The sequence below is a fragment of the Colletotrichum truncatum genome (assembly GCF_014235925.2).
Source record: "Colletotrichum truncatum strain CMES1059 chromosome Unknown Contig_0017, whole genome shotgun sequence".
Taxonomy (NCBI): Eukaryota; Fungi; Ascomycota; class Sordariomycetes; order Glomerellales; family Glomerellaceae; genus Colletotrichum; species Colletotrichum truncatum.
The window spans coordinates 228,798-255,222 of NW_027222414.1; the positions used below are offsets into that span (position 1 = coordinate 228,798).

The 26,425-nt window shown below is 49.2% G+C and overlaps 8 protein-coding genes across 8 annotated transcripts; 6 read left to right on the forward strand and 2 right to left on the reverse strand.

Annotated features, from left to right (window-relative positions):
• Window positions 1-1,056: 1,056 nt before the first annotated feature.
• CTRU02_215606 (uncharacterized protein) lies at window positions 1,057-1,284 on the forward strand (the record flags this gene model as incomplete). The annotated part of the gene is made up of 1 exon (XM_036723696.1): window positions 1,057-1,284. The coding sequence occupies one exon, from the start codon at window positions 1,057-1,059 to the stop codon at window positions 1,282-1,284; it is 228 nt and encodes a 75-aa protein (XP_036584379.1).
• A 4,322-nt stretch (window positions 1,285-5,606) lies between these two features.
• CTRU02_215607 (methyltransferase domain-containing protein) lies at window positions 5,607-6,582 on the forward strand (the record flags this gene model as incomplete). Its single annotated transcript, XM_070206509.1, has 5 exons — window positions 5,607-5,715; window positions 5,915-5,960; window positions 6,006-6,098; window positions 6,150-6,500; window positions 6,552-6,582. 5 exons carry the CDS (start codon window positions 5,607-5,609, stop codon window positions 6,580-6,582), a joined length of 630 nt encoding a protein of 209 aa, XP_070059809.1.
• Window positions 6,583-7,754: 1,172 nt separating this feature from the next.
• Window positions 7,755-7,883, forward strand: CTRU02_215608 (uncharacterized protein; the record flags this gene model as incomplete). The annotated part of the gene is made up of 1 exon (XM_036723693.1): window positions 7,755-7,883. One exon carries the CDS (start codon window positions 7,755-7,757, stop codon window positions 7,881-7,883), a length of 129 nt encoding a protein of 42 aa, XP_036584376.1.
• A 3,987-nt stretch (window positions 7,884-11,870) lies between these two features.
• CTRU02_215609 (DUF1752 domain containing protein) lies at window positions 11,871-12,842 on the forward strand (the record flags this gene model as incomplete). Its single annotated transcript, XM_036723691.2, has 1 exon — window positions 11,871-12,842. The coding sequence occupies one exon, from the start codon at window positions 11,871-11,873 to the stop codon at window positions 12,840-12,842; it is 972 nt and encodes a 323-aa protein (XP_036584374.2).
• A 2,020-nt stretch (window positions 12,843-14,862) lies between these two features.
• CTRU02_215610 (uncharacterized protein) lies at window positions 14,863-15,397 on the forward strand (the record flags this gene model as incomplete). Its single annotated transcript, XM_070206510.1, has 2 exons — window positions 14,863-14,920; window positions 14,970-15,397. The coding sequence occupies 2 exons, from the start codon at window positions 14,863-14,865 to the stop codon at window positions 15,395-15,397; spliced, it is 486 nt and encodes a 161-aa protein (XP_070059810.1).
• A 108-nt stretch (window positions 15,398-15,505) lies between these two features.
• On the reverse strand, window positions 15,506-17,401 carry CTRU02_215611 (DNA repair and recombination protein; the record flags this gene model as incomplete). Its single annotated transcript, XM_036723690.1, has 1 exon — window positions 15,506-17,401. The coding sequence occupies one exon, from the start codon at window positions 17,399-17,401 to the stop codon at window positions 15,506-15,508; it is 1,896 nt and encodes a 631-aa protein (XP_036584373.1).
• Window positions 17,402-22,697: 5,296 nt separating this feature from the next.
• CTRU02_215612 (uncharacterized protein) lies at window positions 22,698-23,998 on the forward strand (the record flags this gene model as incomplete). The annotated part of the gene is made up of 3 exons (XM_036723688.1): window positions 22,698-23,122; window positions 23,176-23,771; window positions 23,820-23,998. The coding sequence occupies 3 exons, from the start codon at window positions 22,698-22,700 to the stop codon at window positions 23,996-23,998; spliced, it is 1,200 nt and encodes a 399-aa protein (XP_036584372.1).
• A 258-nt stretch (window positions 23,999-24,256) lies between these two features.
• CTRU02_215613 (uncharacterized protein) lies at window positions 24,257-25,243 on the reverse strand (the record flags this gene model as incomplete). The annotated part of the gene is made up of 1 exon (XM_036723689.2): window positions 24,257-25,243. One exon carries the CDS (start codon window positions 25,241-25,243, stop codon window positions 24,257-24,259), a length of 987 nt encoding a protein of 328 aa, XP_036584371.2.
• Window positions 25,244-26,425: the final 1,182 nt, after the last annotated feature.

Consider the following 26,425-nt stretch of genomic DNA (forward strand, 5'->3'; position numbering starts at 1 on the left):
GTGGTGTGGTGCACAATCCTTGTTGAATGCCCCAGTGACCCGGAGTCCAAACAAGTTCGCTATAGTTGGGAATAGCCCCTAGAGAATCCACCACCAAAGCTCAAAAGCAATGATATCAGTGGACCCCACGCGACATGGTCTCCCGTTTGTCAGTACCTAGACGCCTGATGAGGCAGTCGTCTCGTAGCGACGGACGGCGACGGGCGGTTTGCCCCTGACTGCGATTGGAGCGACTGAGTGCATGGTGCCATGATCATATGCCACGATGAGTTAGACCTCTCAGCGGGTTGATTGGTTGTAAGGGGCTTCAAAGGCGACAAGGCGGAAATTGCTCGGCCAGTTTCTTGATGAAGTCAGTAGGTGTGCTAGTATGGCACCCCGTAATACCGGTGTTAATGGCATACAGCAGGGCCAACTCCACCAACTGGACAAGTATTATTTGGCGACCGGAAAGGTCTGCATGCCCTTCGTACAACGGAAGGTTAACCCTCCTTTGCATGCTTTTCTTTCGCTATTTTCTTTTTGTCCAGCTGTTTGAATAGCGCGAGGAGATGTCGGTGGCTGTGCTGGATCTATCCCATGCGACCCAGTAACTCCCTGTAAGGTGGCCAACGTCCTTTCTTCTCCCACTGCACTATCGAGATAGCGCCTTGACCTTGAGTGAGCTTGCAGGTTTTTAGCCCGCTACAGCTGTATTACTTCATACTTGCTGGGGGTCAGTTGAGGACCCATGGTCTTATAACTAACTTTGCATTGCTAGCTGTTGATGTCGTCCTTTTCTTGCTTCACCGGTGTGGATAAGCATCGGCATTTCGGTCATCTCTCATGTCCCAGAGACATGGCGTCCCAGGCCCAAGATGGTAGTTTCCTTGGATCCGAGACAGAGCTCGCCAGGGATGAGCAGTTGAACTGGTTTATTTGAAGTCCACGCCCTCACAAGCGCCAGGATTTGTGCGCTCACAGGCGACGTTATCTCGCAAAGCCCAAGGTAGGCGCAGCAGCTATGTTTACTGTCGCTTATACTGACCAGATCAGGTAACCTCAATTACGCCCAACATGTGCGAATGGTACCGTCGGAACTACGCCTGCGGGCATCATTTCACCGGCGCATCGGAGTGGTGTTACAGATACAGCCAAACCCAGCAACGTTGCAAGGTTGTGGTTACGCAGGTGGACTATGACCCTTCAGTATGCAGAAGCTGTAAGAGAAGGGGTGTCAGAACGGAGGTCCCCTGGGAACATATGATCGATCGAACCAAGTTTGACCCTAATAGAGATGAATGAAGATGTGTTTTCAAGACCTCGCCGATACGTGTTCCACTTTGTCAATCGCATAAGGACTACTGTGTGCCCCCGCACGCCCGTTGGAATATGCCTCAATCGCCCCTGACAGGCCGCGCCCAGTCTTCTGTGAAATGCCATTCCCTAGTCTTCATCCTCCTACCCCTATCCCTCCGATATGTACTGGCTTGTCATGTCCTCTACTCGTCAGAGGACAAGCATAGTAATCACTCAACAGTTTTGTAGCCAGGTTAGGCGATTGCGCGTGAATGATACCACCACTAGGTTAGCCAGGGCGACAGCATTCACCATTTCCGCTGAAGTCTTGCAGTCAAGGGGCCACTGAAGGCCACTTTTAGGCGTTTTGCACCGGCTCTTAACTAAATCTTCTCAAAAGGTACCTTGAGTCCGGGCACTGCAGTGATTCTAGGCCACTGAGACCTTTGCCATACCGTCCACCTGCTGTGGTGCGTTCGGGAACCGGGTCTCTCGGGTTGCCCTTCTGCTGCCAGGCTGAAAGCGTCTGGGACAGCGTTGCCACCGTGTCCCCCTTTCTCTTGCCAAAAACTGTACACGCCCTCAAGCCGCACATGGGCCCCTTCTTCTCGTCTAGCACCAGAGCCTGGTCATTTCCGAGGACGCCGTATCACCTCAGTTCAAGAAGCAAGGTGGACCATCGTCTCCCTCCGAGTGGATGCAGACATTCAACAGTTCCAGTGTTGTCGAATCGAATCGAATCGATGGTACTTGACGCGGACTACTTGCCTGTTGTAGCCTGCCTCGCATAATTGCGCGCAGGTGTACCTCCTCACATGACTCTCGCGGGGCTGGGTGAAGCCTTCAAGGGGGAAAACCCGAGCGTATCAGGCTGGGCATCTTTCAAAATCTGCAACGTGCTGGCATGCCTGCCCCAATGAAGCGAAAGCATTACGTGGCTCTTGAACACAACAAGTTGTCCAGTCACCCCCTGTTCTCTGGCAGTCTCGCCAGTGACGTGACAGAGTTAATCAGCTGTCATCGACCACCGCCGCACTTGCTTCCGACTCTTCCCGACTCTCGTTCAGCGGTCAACAGAGCGTCGACAGGATCTGATACATGTTAAGCAGTACTTTGTGAAGCTCAAAGATGCCCTGTTGACGGCTGGTATCAACCGGTCGCATGAATCAGCACTAGTCAAAGGACTCTCGAGGGCGGATGCGGCGAACATATTGAGGGCCACCCGTGGAAAATTTGCAGGAGGCCGCAAGTCATCCCCTGATCTGGCCTTGATTTACAGACGAGTCCAGATTCAAATTACAAGTCACGAAATCCCTCACGACGAGCCCCCACCTTTTCAATGAGCGTGAAATTATTGAGATTACGTCGCTGCTCCCACGAGCCAATCACTTTGAGTGTTTAACTGATGCTGCAGAGTCCGCGTCGTTTTGCGAACTTCTAGCCAGTCTCATATGCCGGCTAAATCGACACCATCAATACAACGGCGCGAATGCCTTGAGAATGTCACTCCTATTCACTCTAGATACAGCAAAGGTAACGGATATCGTGCACTTTTGTGCGGCCTTCCCTGTCGCCAGTGCATTATGGCCTGGGATACTTTGCAGGAAAACTTTGATGCTCTACTGGCCTTTATCCGCTCTTAGATGATTGTCTTTCGTTGAGGATTTTGATCTCATTCGTTGACTTGGTGCAAATTAATTCTTTCCCGCCAAGCTGAGTTTGGAGGCAGATTGGCCCACAACACACTGCCGCTAGCCCCTGATAGTTCTCCAAACCAAGAGGCTGCCATGGGTTTCCGCTGGTAAAAAACTACAAGCCTGACAGACAGCGCTCTTTCCGAGGTAGGACGCTAAAGGTTGTGAGTGAACCGCCAGGCCTACATCGTGGACATCAGTTCACCCCTGTTGCAGCATGAGTAGGTTCCCCTGACTCGGCTCAACGGAGCCATTCAGTCTCATGATTCAGTCACCGCAAACTCGTCAATAAACTAGCATTTTATCGCAGTGGCACAAGGTGATAGCGTTACATAACTTCGTTCACAAGATTGAAGTACCCAACTCATCAATAAACTCCTCACGAGGCAGTTGGAAGGTATCCGAAAAATATCGAAATAACACAAAAAACGCTTCGGCGAACAATTTGGGACAGTGCAACATGTCTGGAGCCATTCGCGACCAAATGGCAGCGCTGCGCTTCATCGTCAGCACCGAATTTGCCCACGTCCAGATAGCCATGCGTATGACCTCGCGAGTGGTTCGCAACTACATCACGGAACTCTGATCTCTGCAGGGAAGCTGGATTACTCTCCATTACACAAATTCCTTTGATGTTTGGTTTGTGTGCCTTTGAAAACATCCAAAGGCGCGCAGGGCAAGTCGTGGTCACATGACGTAAGACCAACGTGACCCGCTCTTCCCCACCTCGGTGTTCTGCAGCTCGCAGTTCAAAGTCGCCAATGCGTCCCCCATGAGATTTGCGGCTGCTCAATCGCTTTGCAAATGCAACTGAATTCTGCAACGTCCGTTTTGCAACTCTGATTTGGTTTTGATTCACAATGGCTGACAAAGGGTATTATTCAACTATGTGCCGTGAGGCTTCTGCGTCTGACTGATCCATGTGTAGGCTGGATCCGATCACTGAGAAGGAAAATGAAGCACAGTACATCCTTCATCATGCGCTGACAGTGTTTGCTCGGGGTGGAAGGTTCCTTACTGAACAAGCGGAATTCTTATCCGGCCGTATTTTGGACCTTGAAACGGGCTCTGGAATTTGGCCTGTTGAATTGGCAAGGTGTGACCTTAGCTTGGAGAGACCATGAGCAAAGCTAACTTTTTGCGGTAGGCTCAGTACTAAGCTGGAAGTTATAGTAACTGGGTTTCGAGGTTTAAATTCATGGTATTTCTATCTGCACGCTGGCATACGTCTTGTAGCTGACGGTTTCAAAATTTAGGCTGCCAGACAACGTTAAGATTATGGAGGATTGGTCTTCCGTGGGGCCCTTTGACGTCGTCCATAAACGCTTTCTTTTCCCCACGAAGGTTTCTTGGGAGCTGCTTTTCAAATCCACAAAACCAAACGGACACATTGAGGTGGAAATCGTTGATTGGAGACCTTACGGCAGTAGTGGCAATCTGCTTCAAGAGTCATGTCTTTTTGAATGGGCCCAAATGACGCAAAATGATTTTCAGGATATACAACATAAACTCGAGGAAGCCGGGTTTATCAATGTTATAGTGAAGTCTTTCGAACTTCCCATTGGCCCATGGAACAAACAAATGCCGCGCCTCGGGGAGTTTTTCAGTCGTGCTTTGTTTGAAATGTTGAAAATCTCGGCTGAAAACAACGACGAAGCAAAGGAAATCATTGAGAAATGCATAGAGGAAACCAAGAACCCAAAAATGCATGCAAAGTGCAAGTAGTGAGTTTCCTTGGCGATGGATTTCGTAGTGATTGTGGACGTTAACATCGACAGTTTGGTTGTGACTGGGCGGAGACCTTGGGAGCGATGACGTTGCACATCTTATGGGCGGGAGAACAGGGAGTATTAGCCGATGCAGCTGTTGCTTAGGGGCACTGTTCCGTCTCATTAGTGCTTGCAAGAGCATGGCTGTCCGTCGCGCCGCGACGCGGCATTGCTGAACGCTTGTAGTTCTATAACCAGCCTTAACATCATTACTGTCGGCGAGAATAGCCACCTCTTAACATACGATAGACCACTCAAATTCGTACAGTGTTGTGTTGCGCTCTTTTGTTTTCAGAGGGTCGCGTTGATACTGTAGGTAGTGTAGCCTTAATCTACCTCTTAATGACCCTGAGCCGCAGCAATTTTTGGCGCCGCGGCTTTGTTCTTTATTTACGGCGCCGTCACTGTAAATCAGTTACAGCGTGCACGTGGGCTTTCACGCTCCAGCGTGGAAGGCTGGCTGGGAAGTACCCAACCAAAAGCCGGAAACTGCCACCCGGCCATGCCCCCTGATATGGAGCAGTAATGGGCTTTAAGCGAATCTTCAGGCATTTCCGGTACCTCAATTTTAGAACCTGGATTGTGCAGTGGGCTTAGCCTGGTGTTTGCGATTGCCTTCTGTTGGTTCCCCTATCTCTTCAAGGCAGCGAAGATGTGACATGACACTGACGCTGATGTATCCACTCTTTAAAAGTGGCCAAGCGCAGGCAGGGTTCTAAAATGGTTGATGAGCCACTCGAGTTGGTCCTGGTCGCCGCGACCGTGCATCGGCGTCTCGCTGCTATATAACCTTCGCACGAGTACGGCGAGTTGACAACATCCGTCAGGACAGCCTACCAGTGACGAAAGTATTCAACCAGAAAATATGGCCATAATGCAGGGTGTCTTTGACGACTCCGATGATTCGGGCATTGATGTTCGTAGCCGGCATCAAAGTGAGGAGAGTGAAGAATGGAACGGCGACCTCTCGCATGGTAAGTGAGACTCTTGCCTTCCCCAGATCCTGTTAACCATTTAAAGCTCAACAAGACGAAGGAGTTCCCATGTTGCTAGGTTGTCTTGATGATTGCTATACATTTCTTTACATTGGTAGTGGGTTGACGACGTGGGAAAGTTTGTATGGTATGTGCAAATATCCGTCCCAAAAATCACGTTGCTGACAATAACTTATAGTGGAAAGGTACGGAAGTCGTGTAAAAGTCGACAAGAAGAAAGACAAGTAAGCAATTAGAACCAATATCAAGCTTTTCACTGACAGCATTAGATTTCCCGAGCATACGCAGTTCGACTTTGTTCACATAGACAACACAACGAACCTCATCAAAGACATGGAATGCCTCGTTGAACGCATTCATAGGTATGTGCATTTTTTTCTGACATGAGAAGTGCTGACTAACGATTGAGCCAGGTCCCTTAAGCCTGGCTGTTACTTGGAGATAGAAAACTTCTTCCTCGAGACAGATAGCATGCATCCGGAAGATGACGCTTTGCAATTCTTTTTCAGTATAATTCCGAACGATTCAAGTAGCTTGGACCGTAACTTGCAAGGATATAACATAATTTTGAGGATCATGGGATTCGAGAACTTGGAAGGGGTCTCATCCAGAGGACCAAGCAACGCGGAATTCTTCGAAAGGCGATTGGAGCAGATAATGCAGGAAGTGGAAGGCAATGATTGCCTTGGTGTACAGTCCGTTTTCGATTGTTTTCAGGCGAGAAAGTGTCTTGGAAATCCGCCAAACAACTGGTTGTTCAATCGGTAAGTCTGGCCAACCAACCAAGGTGCATCGAAGTTCTGACGGAAGCCCAGCACCATTACGCGGGGCAGAAAGGCCCCCTGAAGCCTCAATGGTGCATAGGATCACAGTAGGAAGTAATGGCTTGGGTTTTCTCTTAATACTACAGAAGAGCGGGTCTCGGGGCGTTTAAAGGTAGTTGACAAGCGACAGAACTTGCCCCAAGGTGCTATTTGCGTGTACTTTCTAGTGCTTCCTGTTAATGCTTGACAGCTTCGGCTGGGATTGGCTGTAGCCGGGCCGAAGATGATCCGCTCATAGGCTGACTCAGAATGTAATTGGACACAACCATGCCCGACTACTGTGTTTGCAACCCCTTCGAAATCGGCTAGCATGCACGCTTGGCTTGATAAAAGTGGTGGTGTTTGGATGAATGAAGGGCAAGTGGAGACACTGGGGAATCCAGGCACTACCTCGTGAAAACGATACGGCACCCTTGGGATGCAATCTTTCCCCAATGTTGATCAGGTGGGGGCGTTTGTACTATGAAGTACACCTTGACCAGAATTAGCGTTATCCCTGTAATGTAGAGTGAAGTACCCGATACTTGCTGCATGGGGCTGCAACGCTTTTGTGATGATCCGATGGGCTGCACCCCTGATTAAGGCTGCATCAGGAAGGGGGAGGGGGTGTGCATTGCTAGCATCCAAATCTGGCCCCGTGCACTGCTGCCAAGATGGCCAGGGGGGGTCACCCTTGTCTTAGGTCGAAGGTAATCTTGACGACCACAAGACCCACTTATTATCCAAATTGGATCAATCGTGCCGGGGTCCCTCAACGACACGTCGTTCCAACAGCGTACATTCACCAGTTTCGGACATTAGGCGGGATAAGAGACAACTGCTACTGCGGCAAGCGGACCTCGCGTACCTTTGGGTGTCCCATCTACGCCCGTTCTACCGCGCCAATGAAGATTATGGAGCATTCAGCACCCTGAAGGCGAAATTCCCAATGTAGACCCCGTTGCAAGACGGGCTTTCTTTCGGAGTGCGCTGCCTCACTCCACTCAAAGGACCGAGGCCGGTTGACAGCTTCGGTCATCGCAGTGAGGGTAAGCCAATCGCGGGATGTCCGTCAACAGCATGTGCTCCACCCCAGCTACGCAATAAATCCCTCGCCGGCTGAACCGGGCGAACGCATCCAAAGCAGTTGGCAAGACGGCAGGCAAGCTGAAAGCGAGCAGATAGCTCCAACGGTCGAGAATATCAGAAACTCACATGACAAAGGCGGCCACTCCTTGGAGAGAGGTTGGTTATAAATTGCCACCAGCTTTCCGAGTCGCAATTGGCCCTATCTTCATCTCACCTCATCGCATCTCGTTACTCCCGCCCAGACAAAGCCCCTGAGAGGCCTTTCGAAATCGAACATGGACCGGTATCCCTGCATCAACAGATACAAGCACGGCGTAGACTGCCCTAGTTGGGTCAATGTTTACGGCGCCAGATGTGAGGATTGTGTGGTGGTACGTTGACCCTAGGAGGAGATCAAATTCACACTAACCCTATTCAGTACAACCGGTGAACAATGAGGATGGGGGAGACGGACATGTTTGCAGCGTAAAGGGCAAGAAGAGAGTGGCTTAAGCAGTGATCAAGACCTTCTCAGTTTTATAGAGTTACACTTAATCAAACAGACCCAAATGAGTCATAGTCACTGCCTACCCTCCTGGGGACCCCATCGTCAAGAATGCATGCATGACTTTTGAGAAAATCTCACCCCGTGAAGCCTGCATCATCTTGACCGCTGAGCTGGCGAGTGGTTGGTTGCTAAGAGCCCCGAATGGTCGGGCAGGAATGAGGCCCAAGGCCCTGTGATTCACACCTAGCCGCCGGTTGCCTGGCGCATCGTTGTCTTCTGTGGTAGCCTGCTTTGTTGGTCTGCGCACCAGTCATCACCGTCTCGACCACCGCCGCCTACAGCACAAAACCCCCCCGACACGCTGTTCTCAGATTTCTATTCTGTATGCATCATTACTCAACAACTCGGCGCAAAGCAGGACGCATAAAACCGACAGATGTACTTTCGTTGCTCGCAACTCATTGACAGGAGCGTAGCGCCAGCCAGTAGCCTGGTGTTGACGAGGACATCGCAGTGAGTGTCCTTTACTCTCCGAGCTAATGCCCTTTTGGTCCAGCACGATGAAGACCGCAGACGGCCCACCCTACTCGAATCGGAACGGCGAACGCGGACGAGCTCTCCACAGCCAGACTTGATTCCACTGTGACAACAAACCCACCCTTCGTCTCAACTACTCGACATGCCTCTATGGACGGGCTTTAATAGGCAACCGTCAACTGCGGTACGCTACCGAGGTGGTTCCGACGTGGTGGCAGCTATAGCCATGGCAATGCCATGTTGGCGATGGACCTCACAGCCGCAGCAGCACCATAGACATGGGAGCCGGCCAAGGCGACGATGGATGGGTCGCTGGTCTGGGCTGAAATAGAGCTGTAGGATGTGAGTTTAGCCTACCGGTTTCTATTTCGAATAACGTCGGTGGGAAGACGCCGGGGGACAGACAACATCCAGCTTGGTGTCAGTGGTAGAATAGACGGAGTGAGGGCGATAGGACTATATTGCCAAGGTAGGTCTGGGTAGGTGCTAACGCTGAAATCTGCCCCCCCCTCTTACATCCCTCGACTCCCCTTCTTGTGCCCAGCTTGTGCGCTGCCGACTCGCGACGCCCGCGCTTATAACCCTAATATCTCCTTTTTACTCCTTGCCCCCACTAATACCGAAAGTGGGCCCCGGCGCCGTACGCGGATCGCTTCCTGACACTTGGTTAGATAAACTCCGTCGGTTCACTTCAGCAAGCTGCCTACGAACACCCCAGCTGGACCCTTCACGACCACAGTGGCCCTTCCCCAGCACGGGTATACTTCAGACGAGAGCCTCAGATGGAATCGGCCTCCCTACAATCCTCCGATTCTCCGACATGCTGCAGCCTTTCTTCATCCGCCTTTTGCCTGCTGTTGGATAGACCGGCATGGATAGTAACATCACTCGTTGTTATGCTGCTCGACAGATTTGCCTTGGACGAACTCCACTGCCCCGCACCGCCGCCCCGTTCCAGTTCGGTCAGACTCGGCCGTTCAGATCGAGGATGTGTTGAGAATCGCTCTCCAGGGGCCCACCCAAATCTGTCGCAGTGCAGGGGGCCTTTTATCACTTATCGATTGCAGCCTCGGCCGACACGGTACTGGGCCAATCCTGCTGCCAGCACCGATCGTCTGCCGTTGCGAGAGGGGCCCCAGCTCAGTGCTGTAGAAGTGGTCTCCCTTGTCGAACACCTCCTCCCCCACTATTTCAGACGTGTTAGTGTGAGACGAACAGATTGCAGCAGTGGACGTATCTGCAAGGGCTGATGCGGGTTTCACTGGCATGGGATCAATCAGCGCGTGGGGTCAGCCAGCACAACTTCATGCTTACTTTTCTCTGCAGCGACGACAACATTGCTTTTCTTGTCGCAAAGTCGCAGCGCGAGCTGTCCGCAATGTGAGTTCAAAATGCCTCCGTTGGCGGTGGCTTCAAAGGGGCAGCTAGTTCAATTGGTCGCTGCTGCGGCTGCCGTCGGGGCCAATCTGGTATGAGGAAAACCCTCTTGCATCAGTCTGTGTTCCTGCACTGATCGAGATCTTCAGCTCGCAACTTTGCCTCCTCATGCGCATTGTGCATCTCTAATTCGACAACCACATTGAGCCGTCGCCGACATGGTGAGTTGGATTGCAGCTTATAATGAGACGTTCCCCGACCAGCCCCCAATGCAAAACCTGCTTGGAAGCTCAAACTTGCATTGTATTCCATCGTTTTTCTAAGCTTGATATCTCTTTCCTCTAAACAATAACTTTGTTCAGTCATGTTTGGTCCCATCTTCTCTTCTCTCCTGATTCGGCGTCCTCAAAATATAGCTGAAATCCTGGACGAATACCGCAAATGTTTCTCGGTGGTACGTAGCACATCGGAGGAGATTGCTCAGCTTGAAAATCCGAAAGTGCATATGATCAAGTGTGTGATGTCTTCGCTCAAGTGTTGTAGAAACTGCTAAGTATTGAAAGGGAATCTAAAGAGTCAATCGTCGAAATATTAAGCGACACGTTAGGAACGATTTGTGTTTTACAACATGTCCTCGCGAACGAAATCCTTTCGACACTCGGTCGCGGTTACGAAAATAGCCGATGGAGTGAGGATAGGACGACTTGCGGTCATAGCCATGGTCGCGGGCATGGTGGTGGTCATTGGGGTGCTCGCGGTTGCACAGGCAAAATGTCAATCACGCGCCAATTATCGATGATAAACGTGCTTATTGAGATGTGGGCATTGCAAAATGAGCTCGTCTGCCTTATAAATGAAATAAAGCAGGAGGCAGAAGATACCGGGAGTCTGTAGACATGAGGAAGATGGATTCTGTGGAAAGGGTATTTGCGAGCTTGCCATCGTGATTTGAATAAAAGCATAACCTCTACTTTGCGCCTGCAAAACATGCGACACATCAACTAAACATTGGAAGCTGTCTTACCATGCACATCTGCATATTTTATCCCTCCAGTGATGGTTGAGAGCGTAAGATGGTCTGAATAGAATGTTCCTCCAAAGGCATCTTTACGACATGCAACAGCACCATAGCTACCCAAAGCCAATGGAGCTGATCACCCTACACTCAAACGCTGCAGCCATTGGACCACCAGAAAATGTACCAGAGAGCGTGGACACAGGTGTGCCATCACAGTACCTTAGGAAAGGGAGGAATCACTAATGGACGCGAGCATCTGGCTGCCCAATCACAATGAGCTGAGTGTCATGGGTGTGTTCCGTCACTTTGGCTGGAAGACTTGCCTCCTCCCGGTCGCGGTAACAGCGTCGCTGAGGGAGAATCCTGGCCAAAGGTGACATCAAACAGCTGAATCAGCCAGCTCGCTTCCCTCATCAAAATAGTATCTGATCGCCGAGAGTTTTACGTTTGAATGCGTCTCTTTTTTGCAAACCATCCTCATCTGGTTGAACAAACTGCATCTCTACTTGTCATGTTTTCTCTCGCCTTGACCCTGGATCTACACAATCTTTGTAAAGATGATCTCTCGGACCCTCAAAATTACTACCGGTTGTGGAATTGTGAGTTTCTCGCAACTCTCGTACTCGTATTTGCTGACAAGTCTTATCAAGTCTTGAGAAAATATGCACCTTGGCTGAAAGAAGGCCCCAGATTAGAAAATATCAGCTTGCGAATGTTGAACCACATTCTTTTCTCCTACAGAAAAGAGGCTCGAACCTTTGCTAACCAAGCCGAAGAAATCTTGCAAGGCACAGTAGGGGATGTTCCAGGGTTATCTAACAGCATGACTTTAACTGAGAGTGCTGAGATGCCCTCCACACCCCTCACACTTGGCATATCCAGTATCTCAAGTAGTCGCATATCTGCCGATGACTTCAAAAGAAGCTTACGTCAAATTATAGTTCCTTTGCGTCCTCAAGAGAAACCACTCTACTCGGGGCCTGCCCTTCCTACCTGGTCCATAGCTAATAAGTCGCCCCCCAAGAACTCAGAAGATGGGCACTTGCCAAAGTGCTCAGAAACGACCCTTTTCACCGACCAGTACCTCACCGGTGATTTGGCCGACGACTCGGAAACCGACTATGTGGACGAGAGCGCCATTGATGATGATGACGACGACTTTTCCGACTGGGAAGACTCAACTGAGGGCAGCAACAAGTCCAGCATCGACAAGTTCGTCTTCAAGCGCGTGGACTCCAAGGTCAACCTGACATCACGCCGTTCGCTGATTACTCTCATGATTGATGAGCAGAACGGTCGCTCTAGGATCCTCAGGAACAATGCTTCTCCGTCCACATCGGCAGTACCCTGGGCGCAGACTAGCCTCCCGGCAACTCCCACCTTGGCTGTCTCTCTTAACGATTCCGATGACGCTCCCCTAATGATGAAGCGTGGTGCCCGTTCATCCACTCTGGAGCCCATCGAAGAGGTGTCTCGTTCTCAAGCGCAGCCCATCATGGCAACGGCTAGCCATAGCTACCTCCAAGCTGCTCTCTTTCCTCGGCCTATCCGGCGCAACATGCTCGCAACCGAGCTGACCGAGTCTCTCCGACGCAACCTTCTCTGGGAGCGCCAGCAGAATTCGTCGACGGCCAACGCCGTTCTCAAGCCACGCCACACCTCTCATGACGTCGCCAACCTGAAGCAGTACTCTGAAAACGTCTGCATGAATAAAACTAAGGATGTCCCGATCGCTCCTCCGGACTTCTTCGCAAACATGCTCAACTTCGGAGGGTATCACTGCCGTGGTTGGTAATAGGGCTGTATTTCTGTACATATGGGTGGATTAACTTTGTGATTTTGAGATGCATACCTTCAGCCAACTTGAAGGCTGGCGGAGGAGGAAATCTGCTTTCGCGACTTGGGTGGAACGGTATGTCAGGTTGCTAGTGGGCTTGAGCTACCGTCAGCTCGGAGTTGCCAGTTTCTAGTGATACAATGTGTTCGGTCTTCTCAAACCCTACTCAATTGAAATTTGTGGACGCACCATTATGCGAACAGAACTTGTCAGATGACGCCGGATGGACCGAGCGGCCGGGGCGCCGTAAGTCCCGAGATCATTCCGGAGCGACCCACTCCACCGCACCAAACGTCTGGCTGCGTTATCAAGCTTAATAAGCTGATGCCCGTTGGGAACAATTCAACGCCTTGGTTAGAAGAAATAATCTGGACGGCAGTAGAAGAGTTATTGCCTTGCGGCAGGTGTCTAAAGGCAGTGATGGGTATGACGGTTAGCTTGGCTGATAAGAGCAACCAGCCGCAGGACATGGGGTACTCGATGACTGGGGAGAAATTAGCTGCTGCCGCTCAGCGAACAGACATAGTTTGTTTGAATCGTGTAATGAAATAACAGTAGTTATGTTTAAATAATGCGACTGAAATGACGCTCACGGCAAAGGACCAGCTTGGGCACAAGCCAACTTGGACGTCGTTAGTGGTAGGAAGGCAGACCACTTACCTTCATAAACGGCGGCCTCGACTTAAATGAGCCATACCTACCGAGGTTGGCAACTAGGGACGGTCATGGAAGTATCCATGGGCTTGCAAGGATCATAAATGACTGTATCCTCACGGGAACCCAGCACGACTCCCTGGACTTCACTTTGATCAACATAGGAAACGGCAATTAGCTTCTTTCCCTCGTCGTGGCTGAGTCATAGGTGCAAATATAAGGCACGAGTGTTTAATGGCTTGTTCGAAATACAGTATCCCCGTCCTGTGTGAATATAAGCATACAAAAAAATGGAGAAAACTCCTCTCAAGCCTAAACGTATGTTACTCGTACCTAAAGCCCCTTTTGTCCATCTTTGTGAGCCCAAGAGTATCAATAGACGGACTTCATGGCAGCGTCAGAGGCGTCCACATGTAGTGATCACTGTTTTAGGCAGGGCTATGCATACAATAACTGCTACAACCGTTCTATTCTTCGCGAGGACATCAGGTACCAAGTTGATGCCTTCCGTTAGGAAGGTTAACTTCTCCATCCGCGAAGGCGTAAAAAACTATCCTGTGCCTTGATCCCCCCTGGTCTCCTGTTCTGTGATTGGCTAGAGCAAAAATCGATGCTGATTGGTCGTAGCGACCCTGCCACCAATCAGCGCTCGTTATTCTTCGTTCGACCAATCAGCTTCGTTTAACCCCTGTTCCGGCCAATCACCTCTCATGTTCGCCGTCCTCGGGTCTTCCCGTCGTTTACCCAATGTCTTGCCGGTCTTCTTCCATTTATTTCCCGCCAACCACTCTCATTTTCCCGTCTTTTCAACCCCTGGCCTAGCCCGGCCCAACCTCGCCCATCGAACTTTCCATCCTAATACCACCCTATCGTTACCTTCCGTGATTTCCTATCTATCTGATTAATATCTATTGCTTGTCCTTCCTATTGCTGGTTTCATAATATCGTATTTCTCCTCTATGTCTATGCCCCATAACCCCCCTGTGCTTTGTGATAGCAAGTCCCCTCTGGTTGTTCATCTTCATATCTACGTCACTAATGCTTTCTCTAGCTGGCGGTGACCTGCTGGATCGACTTGGTGTGAGCACCTCTATGCGCACCAGCCGAACAATAGAAGTTTTATCTTGCTCTCCAATAGCCCGGGAGCTTGCTCCCCGGAAACAGGGCAAGACGCTGTCGTTCGATCATGGTTATCGCATCATTGCTGCCCTGGTTCAGGCTACCGGCGTTGAGCGCCGACCTCTATGCGACCGATGTGCCCGTTCAAATGGTCCGTGGAAGCAATGTATTGTAATGCAGTCCGCTGAGGGTTTACGGGCTACGAATGGTGGGTGTGCTAACTGTTGGTGGAATAATACTGGTTCCCGTTGTAGTCACCGTATGTAAGGTTTTTTGTCCTCTTTCGTCCTGCTCTTTTATTAACTATTTTAGATGCTTCTTTCGCTAGACGTTCGGGTGTATCCTTGGGCTTGATCGGACAGCCACCAGGTACTCTCTCTGACTCTTTCTCTGCCTTGGATCGATGGGAGATAGAACTAGAGACTCTCGGTAACCCTGGTATTACCTCGCGTGCATCCACACTGGCCAGAATGGATGCTTCTGAGCTGGTTACTCATTACAAAGACCTTACATCCCGGTTAGAAGCAATCCACGCCTCGATAGCTCACTTAACGAACGAGTGCCAGCTATTAGGCCAGCAGGTTTCGGAGGTTTCCTTAGTCTTGTCTTTCCAGCGGACATTCGAGGTACGGAGGATTCCTCCGGGTCTAGCACATATTAACTTTACGCCTATTGTATGCCCTCCTTCTGGTCATAGCAATGAGTCCAACAGCACTATACAAGATAGCAATACGCGATAATAACCTAGTGTTAACCCGATTTATGACATGCCTGAACCGCCAAGGCAAGACTACTAATCTGTCCTTTCATCTTAATGGTTTTACCTCCCTATTTACTATTCCGCCCTCCTATGCTTCATCTCTCTCCCTAGCCTCGAACGCCCGGACTGTTGCTTCCGCGAGGATCCTTAGTCTTTTGGTTCCTTCGACTAGCTCCTCCGGCATGCGCGCCTCTAGGAACTGCTTTACGTTTAACGGCTGTATGAGAGCGATATCTTCAAAGCGCCGCACGCGGGATAGCTGAACATACATGCTTACTGCATCGCATCTTTCAAGCTCCCCCGTATTCTTACCCACTGTTCTCCCATAAAGCCCTAACAGTGTCTTTTCGAGTGTCCGCCCCTGTGCCTTAAAGTCGGTTAATGCGAAGCCTGGTGTGCATGGGAGCCCTGTCCGGACTAGCGCCAGTTTTACATTGGCTTTCTGCAGATCTGGCCGGAGTATTTTGATGTGCTTTTCTGGTACTCGAATATTGGCTGCTGGCAACATTACAGTATTAGGTGGCAGATGGGGGAAAGCTAACCCGTTCGTTTCTTCGGACTGGAGAATAATACCACTAGGCGGTCCGAGAAATATGGACAGCCTGTCGTTTTTGATGATCTCTTCTACTCCGGGCGGATGAAGAATTCCTACGGCTGTAAACTCTGCGCCGTTGACAACCTTGAGACCCATATACTTGTTCTCGTTGATTACCACCGGCATACCCTCGACATAAGGGAACATACCAGCTGCGCTCAGCTTGCCCTCGTCGCCTAATAGCATGGCTGCTTTTCTCTCCTCTGCTGTAGGTATCCGCGATTCCCACTTGTGCTTCGAAAGATATATCGATATCTTACGACCAGTATCGACGCTATATGCTAGGGCTGCATGCAACGTCAGATCCCACCGGTGTCGGTTTAGAGGTATAACAGCTCGCCTGCCGCTGGTGAAATCGAATTTCGATTCGCTATTATATTGCGCTTCGAGCTTCGCGGCGTCCTCTCTTGTCTGCTTGCCCTCTCGCAGGCGTTCAAGAAAACCAAGCAGGTAGGCGTCCCCTTCAGCCCGTTTTTGCTCGTCGAGTACTACAACATTAGTAAACCCCTGCCAGAGTTCTTTAGCTTTAGCCTCTTTCCAGCGTCTCTCTATAGCTTTGCTTCCCGGTCTTATATTTCCTAGCACTATACTAATTCGTTCGGTAGTACTAAGGAGGCTCTTCTGCAAAACTGGCGGGAACTGTAAGAAGTCTCCAGTGAACACGACGACAGAAATGCCACCAAAAGGCTTCTCTGGGAAGCCCCTTAACATTCTGAGCTTTTGATCGATATTATATAATGTTTGGAGTCCGAGCATGCTGGCCTCGTCGATTATCAGAGCATCCCGCCTGCGCCATCGTTCTTTGGCTTTCTCTAGATTGTTCGATAACATTGGTTCTACGGTAGCGCCATCGGCGTCCCGAAATGCCAGCCCTACAGCAGAATGAATTGTATTACCGCCGATACCTGCTGCGGCCGTTCCCGACGTTGCCGTAATAACAAGCCGGCTGGACGCCCCTTTGGCTGCGAAAACCTCTTTTACGGTATCGATAAGCCACGACTTTCCAGTGCCGCCTCCCCCGCCAACGTATTGCAGGTGTTGCCGATCAGCGCCGTTTGTTCGTTCGTCGAGCGCCTCGCAGATGAGACTAAGCGCTATTCCCTGCATGCGATTTAATGTTCTCTCCGCACCGATAATCTTCCCTGCCTGGGTGAACGTATTAGCGGCCGTAATTGCGATCCAGTTTGAAGCAGGTTTCAGTCCAACTATCGCTGGCTGGGCTGGGAAATCTATATTAGCATCGTTGTCGCCAAAGCCTGTTTCGGCACCGGTATGTAGGGGTCTTTCGGCGGATTCATCCCCTTCGATGGCTAGCATTCGCTCTTTATGGAGTCTTTCCTGCGCCGCTTTGGTGATTTTTAAATGTTGCTTTGGTAGTGTTGTTTGCATATGTGGTTGACTGTTGGTGCTTTGTATTCTAGAGTCGTCATCTATGCTAGAAAACCCGGCGTTATCCAGCGTTTGTAGCAACTCTTTTATGCCTGGAGAACCATTCGTAACTCCTGGTCCGTCCTGTAGGCTGAAGACTACATCGTGAAAGGTGTGCCGCAGGTCTATCCTATCTGGGTGCCATTCTTCTGAAAGGTCTAAGCCCTCCTCAGGCACATCAAATTCGTATCCTTCATCGCCCTCGCTCCGGCTAGCCTAAAGCTTAGCGTCTTTCTTTGCGTCTTCTGCGCTCTTGTGAAGAAGTTGGATGTTATTTACCACAGCCTTAACCCGACCTGGCATGTCGGTGTATAATCTCTCCCAGATGTCACCTGGATCGGGACTAGTGGATTGCATAAAGGTTTCCCACGGCACAAATAAGCCGAGTAACAGGACTGCTGACCTATTGTCTGTTAGCGACTGTATAGCCTGAGGTATATATATATATATACCTACCTCTTGTAATACCCTTCTTCTGTGCCTTGTACGTCATGATTTAGATGTCCGGTAACAACTGGAATTGCTTGATGTGTCCTTGGGAGCAATTCTTGTATCCACGATTCCCGGTCTGTCATTAAAGAATCGAACGGTATAAACCGTGACTAGTTTATCCTGGTCCTTCGTCCGACCCTCCGTACGCGAACCATACATAGGTATTCGTAAAAGCAAAGCTGTTCTAACAGGCGACCGCGATGCGCATATGCCTCAAGGTATGGCAAAGTCATGCCACCGGCGCCGAATCCAATCGTTTCAGGGGTTACCCGCTGCTGCACTTCCGGCCCTGCTGCTCTGCGTAGGGCCTCCCAGCGCCGGAAAATAGCCCAGTAAAGCGAACTGAGATAGACGTTAATCCAACTCGCTTCGCTGCAATAGCTATTCTTGTACCCGAGGAGATTACTACAAACCTCTACAGCCGAAAGTTCTCGACTTGTAAAGATCTGATTTGCTGTACGAGCAAGAAACTGCCGTGTCTTATTATTCCGTTGTGCTGTCTTTGCCGCGCTGTCTCCACAATTCGGTCCGTAGTCGTCTCCCTGATCAGCCATCCCATCAAATACAGCCTTGACTAGCGCTGCTCTCTTCCAAAGCAGCGTATCTAATTTTGTTGAGTAATTCGTAGCATAGTATACCATGGAGAGTCCAGCCGAGTTAGTCGGGAGGAATGTAGTATCCGTATTATGACGCATAGCTACTGCTAAACCTGGGCTGTATCTGTTGATTCTTTCGTGATCTCTTCGGATATGCAGAAGGCCATCGGTAGTAAACTCGGTTCGCTGGCGCAGTGTCCATGGTGCTTTAAACCGACAGGGATGCCGAGACCCAGCCTTCCCTTTGTCTTTGAAACTATACTTTGTACATGTCGCACCGCAGCTATGCATTTGGCACCTGTAGGCGACCCAATTCGCTTCGGCATCAAGGGCTTCATCGAGTCTGCTGATATCCTCCGTAAGATGTTTAATATTAGTAAAGACGCTTTCCCACCGGCGGTATCGTCGTGCCTTGCCTTCGTCGCAGCACTATATCATTTACTTAGCATGATAAACTTAGAAAATAGAGAAACATGCTTACCTTACTAAATACTGAATCAATATATTGGCACACTTGTACTGCGTAGTCCGCGTTATCCGGCTTGGCAAGATCATGAAAAAGATCAGGTAGCCCGAGATTGGCGTCTAACCATAAGAGCCCGTGTAAGTGAAGAGCCCCACGCTCGTTTGTCTCGACGCAGCCGAAATAGCAAGAGACTTTGCCAAACATTGATTCCTCGCTAACAGAAACACAATGTTGAAAGAAAAGCTCCAACTCTCGATGAAAAAATTTTGCTGAACTAACTGCGTCTCGGATAACATGCTGTACGCGTCCAACCTGCTTCCGGAACTTTTCCATCAGCTCCTCTGCCGCCTTGCCATGTGCTACCCGAAAGGCGGCTAGTTTCATATTTATCTCGTTTGTTAGATCGTTTGGGTTGATTGTATACCATATACACGGCATTCCATACTTGAGGCATAGTGACTTTATCTTCCTTCGAGAATAGAGACGCTCCTCATTTGACATATGCTGCCTATGTCTAAACGCGCTTAACTCCCGGATTAAGTATGCTATATTGCTATTAGTAGTCGTCCGGGTCTCGCGGTACTCTTCTTCTGCTCTTTCAATCTCCTCGGGAGTAAGTCTTGTAACGATTTGCTCGACTTTGGCAAATGAAGACCTCTTCATTCGCAAGTAACTAATCCGTCGGTTCTCTGATCGAAGAAGCATATTGAATACTAAAAAAGGGAAGCTTGGGTGTATAGCAAAGTAAGCACCTATTATACTATTACTTTAGTTACTTATTTCTATTTATAAAGCAGAAGTTTTACTAACCATGCCTCTGTAAGCAGAATCGTGCCCAGGTTCGAAGGTAAAATCCGTTCGGCTTATGACTGCTTTGGATGTCTGGACCTTGCGGTTCATCCTGATCATCTTCGTTTTCTTCTTCACGTAATATCCTAGGGCCGCCTCGACCCCATGGAAATAAACAAGGGAAAGCCTTAGGGAAGAAATCGGGATCGTTCGAATCAGCAAATTCCTCTCCTCTGCGACTGACTAGATAGGGTTCTGTATTCTTATATCGGAGGGTGCTGTCTCCGTTTGCGTCCTTTGGCTTTCGGCCTCTCCCACGCTGGGGCCCTCTCACTGTTGCTTCTCGAAGAATCCTAAGTCGTTCTTGTAGGCTATGCTCTCCAGATACCTCAGTAGCCATTAGTCCAGTTGAGGTTAACTCGGACAGCTCTTCATCTATCCGACGAGGGTCTATATCAAATGGGTCGCAATCACCCGCATGGATTCCCCCTAGCCTAGCGTTGCTTTCAGCTTCGAGGTGCGCAGCATTGGTTTCCCTATCTTCTAGACTTGCAATAACATCGTGAGCATTACGCAAAGGTTCATCAGGGCGACCTCGCTCGGCAGGAGGGACATAGTGTCCTGTACGGATTTCGTCTTCGGCACGCTTCTCATACGCTACCATTCTCTCCACAAGTCCCTGGGGTACCTCAGTTCCGGGAGACCATTCCCCCCAGGTCCTAAGATGATCCTCACTAATACTAATATCCCGGTATAGTGGGTTGTTCGCCCGAAGCCAAACGAGCGCACGCTTGAGCTTCTGGGGGTTCACTGATAACATAAAGCCAAGATCGGATGGTACTGGTGTCCGAGGACCTACAAAGCATACATGCAACCTGTCTCGCTCTTCTACGAGTGGATGAGGTAGAATGTTGGCTGCTACGCCTTGAACGTCGTTAGGGAACACAGTAATATGGCCTCTCTTGTGTTTTCGGTAGCGGCCACTTGTTGACTTCTCGACGTCGATAGTAAGCTTCGTAATCTAACCACAGGGGGTATAAATTCCAATAAGGCGCTCCTCAAGTGGTGAAAGATCTTTCAAAACATGAGGATACCGATGGATGCAGCCTAAAGACAGATTATTCACCTGGCAGGCGTATGGCAGTTTTTGATGCTGTAAGGAGGTCTTGCACTGGGTGCAAATAGCGAAGTTTGCCTCTGGCTCCTTAGGAAAGCATTCCATACAAAGGAAATGTTCTCTGTCTAACACAGGGATTTGGTCCTCCACCCTTAGGTATAATGGCTCAAGTTCGGCCCATGTATAATTAACTAGTGAGTTGGGAGGCTTTTGCTGGTAACATACTCTACAATATTCGATTTCGAGTGTAAAGTCATCATGCATGCTTTCGTGGAACGTCTTGGTCTTTTCCAGAATCGTTTTTCGGGAAACTGGTCGGCACCACGTGCGATCCATAGAGTCTAGCTTCTTCTGGATATAGCGGCGATCTGCTTCTTGTACTGTCTGTTCGATCTCCTTCTTCCTTGCTTGGTATGCTTCGGGTGTGTCTAGTAGCTCAATATAGCTAGCTTTTTGGCTTAGCTTGGGTAGTGATGGACGAATTGGTAAATGCCTTTGCTGGATAGGATTAGACTGGCGAATAGCAACTGACGGTATTTGAGTTCTTGGCGCTTCAGAAAGAATATGCTGGCTATCTTGAGCTCTCTTATGCTGTGATATGTCTAGGGTAGTGGGCGTGTTTAGACTTGATATAGGCTTAGGGTTCCACGGAAGTAGGGTTGGTCGATTACTTTGCTCCCAAAGGTTGCTACTAGCATGGGCTTGCCTATTTCCTCCACGGCTTTTCCTAGGCGTAAGGGAAATTTTACTAGGCGATGTATTTAACCCCTCGCTATAGGGTGTCTGTACTAACACTGATCTAGGTGATAATGGAGATTCGATTCTATTCGGGCTTCGGATATTGTCGAACGAGGATGGTGGTGTCGGCAGCAGATTTCGGTTCCGATTCGAAGGAACCTTTAATCCTTCGTCGAGGGATCTCTAGTAACTCTGTGTCAAAAGGGGCCCTGATAGTGATTTTATTGAGTTTGAAGGGACCTTACCATAATATTGACTGAAGGCGGTGGTCCCGGTGCTAGCATGCGACTGTGGTTTGAAGGAGAAGTCTGCTCTTCCCTGCCGGCTATTTGTCTCGGCCTCAATTCAGGCTGAATTGAAATAGGAGTGTCATTGAATGAGGAAACTGGTGTTGTAAGATGCGGCATGATAAAACTTAGAGTCGATTCAAGGATTTCTAAGGTCTTTGGAGATCAAAAAAGCTATTATATTCCTTTGACTATGGGAATATTAAAGCTTAGCAATAGTAATGCGTGTTCGCTCCATCCGCTGAAATCACCTTCTGCCCTAGCTGCAAATGTTATTACTGCCTCAATAAGAACATCTTTTCTCATATAGTATTAGCCCAAGGCGAGATGCAAGTAACTTCGTATTGCAAAGACGGATGTCTTGCTGCTGCATTACTATAATAAAGCTGGAATCATTCCTGTTCCATCCGAATAAGAAACAATACTTTGTGATCTACCAATAGAAGGGTAATAAGCCCCCTGTTGTTCCCACTTTGTAGAAAAAAGACGCAGTCTACGTCTTGCCAGCATAAACTAGACAACTTCAGGCGACCACGAGACCTGGTTCTCCTGTATTAATAACTTGATAAGGGAGCAAAGCTGAAAAATCTCCCTTCCGATGGATTCTTCCTCCGCCCCCTCATGTACAAGGTTTATTCCTTTATAAGAGTATAACCCGAATGTTTGGATTCGCCTTTCTCTTGCTCTTCCTTACGTCTCGAAAGCTCCTTCTACGTTTTATACTGGTTCCTTGCAGATTGTTTACCATTTCGCCTTGCCTCCTCCTGCCGCTATGGGTACTGGAAAGCCAGACTTGGCTGCCTATTGGCCGAAGCCCGAGCTGAACCTGCCTTCGCCATGGAGCCTCCCCCTCACGATGCTTGCTACAGGTAAAATGGTTGCCGTTGAATCTCTAAGCAGGGACTCCCAGATATTTCGGTACCAGAACTGGTCTGGTCAAATCCAGATACCGATTCATACGCCAGAGTGGTTGACTAATGTCTTCCCTAATATACTTGACAACTTACACGCCGGGGCCTTATCGCTAGATCTCTCTCGCTTCCACTTGGGAGGTTCGTTAACTACCGAGGATTGGGAAGACCAATGGTTTACTATTATCTGCGATCCCCACTTCAGTTACGTCCCCTGTGGTCTATCTGGCGAAGACGAGGTGGAATATAAACGTCTGGCATGGATCCAGGACGATGCCCTCACGCCGTAAGTTTCTTCATCCGTGGCATTAGAATACTTATCCTAAAGCTCCCTCTTAGTATTTCTGACCGTACCTGCGCCGACTTATCTCCTCGTTTCCCGATAACTCCTCCGTTCGTAACTTTCAACGGGTTTGTCGATACCCAAAAGTTCCCCCTTGCCGATGATCCCTCCGTTGGTCTCGATGAAATAACCAGGAACTCGTCAGCCGTCTTCAGGGTGTGGTCTAGATTTACTTCTACAGAGGCTGCTTATACCCCCAAAACTGGATGGTATGCTAACTACGTTTACGCGATGCTTCCCAAATGCAAAGCACATATGAAGAAGAAGTGCGAGGATTACCGCGTCGAGACAACACCATTTCGCAAGCATGGAAAAAAAGCCTATATTACTGGCTATTTCCATGGTTTCTGCAACAAGAATACCGTCTTTACCTCTGATTATCCTTATAACCCCCTTGAGTTTGTCCTACTCATCGAGATTATCAAAGTTGACTGGGCTGCTGGGGAGCCTAGGCAGACCGCAGCCTCGCGCGATCCGTTTTCTACGCCGTCAAAAGGAGATATGACTGAACGTACGAAGGGAAAATTCAAGTTCGATCCTCTCGCACAGATGTCTGCCGACGCGAAAGTGCCTGGGCCTCTGTTTAATAATGGTAAGCTTGACGATTCTACTTTATTATTCTGAAAGCTAATATGCTTAGGTTCACAAGCCTCGGACGCTATTGTCGATAATGATGATCCGTTTTCTGTTAACGGCCTCCGCGACGTCGCGCCTATTAATATAAAGCGATCCGGAGAGGTAGAGACTATTGAAGACAGCAGTGATGGGGCGAGTCTAACGAAGCGGCCTAAACGGGGCAGTTTGCGTGGGAGGAAATAGTCTGCGTTGGAAAACATGAGGCATATCAAAATTCAATACTAAGAAGATCGCTATCTATGCTTGGATCCCTTTAAGTCTTTCTTCTTCTTCAACCTGAAGTATTTCCTTTTGTAGTAAATTCATTTCCTCGCTGGTATGTGCAGAAAGTCGATCAGGGAGATCAAAATCTATATTAAAATCGCAATCGTCAATACCACACCCTCTTATTTCCAACTCATCTAATCTAAATTCGTTCTGAAGAGTTTGTATGAGAAAAGACTAAGCGTCTAGACCTTGGGTAGTAATTTTAACATTTTCGAGAGTAAGTCTTCGAAGTGTATTTTGATGTCGCCGTAAGAGCGTCAGGAGTTCGTCTCTCGTGCAGTCTAGATACTCAAGGCATAACCTTTGAAGAAGAGGAATATAGAGGCTTTCTGAAAGTCCTGGAAATTGTTGCTTCTCTTCGCAATAGTTGAAGAATAAAGTAATATCGGTGAGCGCTGGAAAAAGGCTAGAGAAGCTATGAAAGTCTGATTGCCAATCATATTTTTCTTCCTGTACTGGGTCATTCTCTGCAAAGAATTTTCTAATTTCTTGGCTGAAATGATTATCGCTATCCTTAGGATTGATAACAAGACTGAGCTTTGTAATGGTCGTGATTTCGGATTTTACGGCTTTTGCGAGACTGCTTAGGAGCGATAGCATCCGTGGAATAACAGACGTACAACCTTCCATCATATCTCCAAACTCGATATATATCTCCTCTATGGGAAGGCGGCTCTTAATAAGTGCGAAAAACAGTGTTCTGATTACTACTAAGGCATGAACCATGCTATTAGGTAAGAAATCAGAAATAAACCTATTTGGAAGTACGCCAATACGTCGCCCAAGCTTAAAGGCGCCCCATGGTCGGGTATGATCCGATATCCCAATAGCTTTGCAGTTTTTGAGGTTAGTGAGAGCTATCGCTAAATAACTCATATGTTGCCTTTGGGAGAAGAATTCCGTTTGCTCCTGCCATCCATCCTTATAGGTTTGGATTATTTGCTCCCAACTATCGTCGCCCAGTAAGACAACTTCGCCATTCCGAACTCGGAAGAAATCATACTCGTCTTTGAGTCCACAAATCTCTAGTTCTTCGTGGCTCATGTAGTCTTTGGGTTGGATGAGATGATCAACGCAGAGCTCGACAACTTCAACCGCTTGACTCAGAATATGGTGGCGTGAAATGTTCACAAGATTCAATAGGCTTTCCTTCTCTAGCATTACGTAGCGAATGCGGAAGAAGCGTGCTTTGAAAGCTGAAGAAGTTGCCTCAGCTATAGTTTTGCATGTTTCCCGGAAGTTCTGATAGTCCCGCAAGTGCTTAGGGTCTGGTGATAATAGATGATAAAAGATTTCGGTTATCAGTTCAGCTGGCAAGTTGATAAGAGCTTGTTGAGCCATAACTTGAAGCGCAATATCAAGAAAACCCAGAATTGTCTAAGGTGAGGGGAAAGGATCTGATAGTTAAGCGCCGTGATCACCCGTAATTATGCATGAACATGGAGTCGTCTTGGTAGGATTACTAATCCTGGACCGGTGAAACATTAACCCGATTACTAGCTCGTCTTCCTAACGGGAGGCTTACTTCAACAGGCGGCTTGCCCGCCGTTCCCCAGTGGACCTAGAGTACCAGCGCAAGACGCTACCGTCGCGATAATCTCGCGCGTCCGTGATCATGCGTCGCATGCCAGTGGGGGTGGCTGGTTTACCCCGCGATTGATGGCTGTGCACTCTGGATGTGGCTGAGCGAGCGATGTCATTGGTTGCTCCGGCATTCATGGCTTCGGATTTGGAAATATTCCGAGTCCGGTCAAATTCGATCCAGCCGTCTGAGCACGACAAGGAAAATTCGGCAGCAACTAACAAATATGTCTATGGCTTCGCCTGACGCGCCCGCTTCGGTTGACCGATGTGGGAACGGCCATGACCGCGTGGCCAGAGCAGACATGTCAATCCGTCACCAAGTATAGCTGGGTCAGTTCGCCTCGGAGATCGTTGCCGTCGCCTCCGAAGGCCTGCTGGGAGCGGAACTGCGCTGGAAGCATCGCTAGTTGGTCTTCCCTCGCGTGTATCTGACTGGTCGTCTTGGAATGGAACCCCGGCCAGGGTTCAAGGTATGGTAGCTTCACGATTACGGCTGCCCAATACCACCACCAACAAGACAACCTTGTCCAAGTGGCCAGGTCAATGCAAGTTCAGGAACCTCAACGCTATCTCTTCCCCCACCGACTTCGGAAACCGTGGAGTCTGGGACTGGCACAAGCAATTAGGGGGTGTCGCCTTTGGCAGCAGTGCTGCTTAGACAGGGGCGCCTATGTTAATCGATGATGAGCCAGTGCGAACCCATACCCCATATCATGAGAGCAACTAAACCCCTCTCCCAAGCTGTACTTTTCGGGTCAG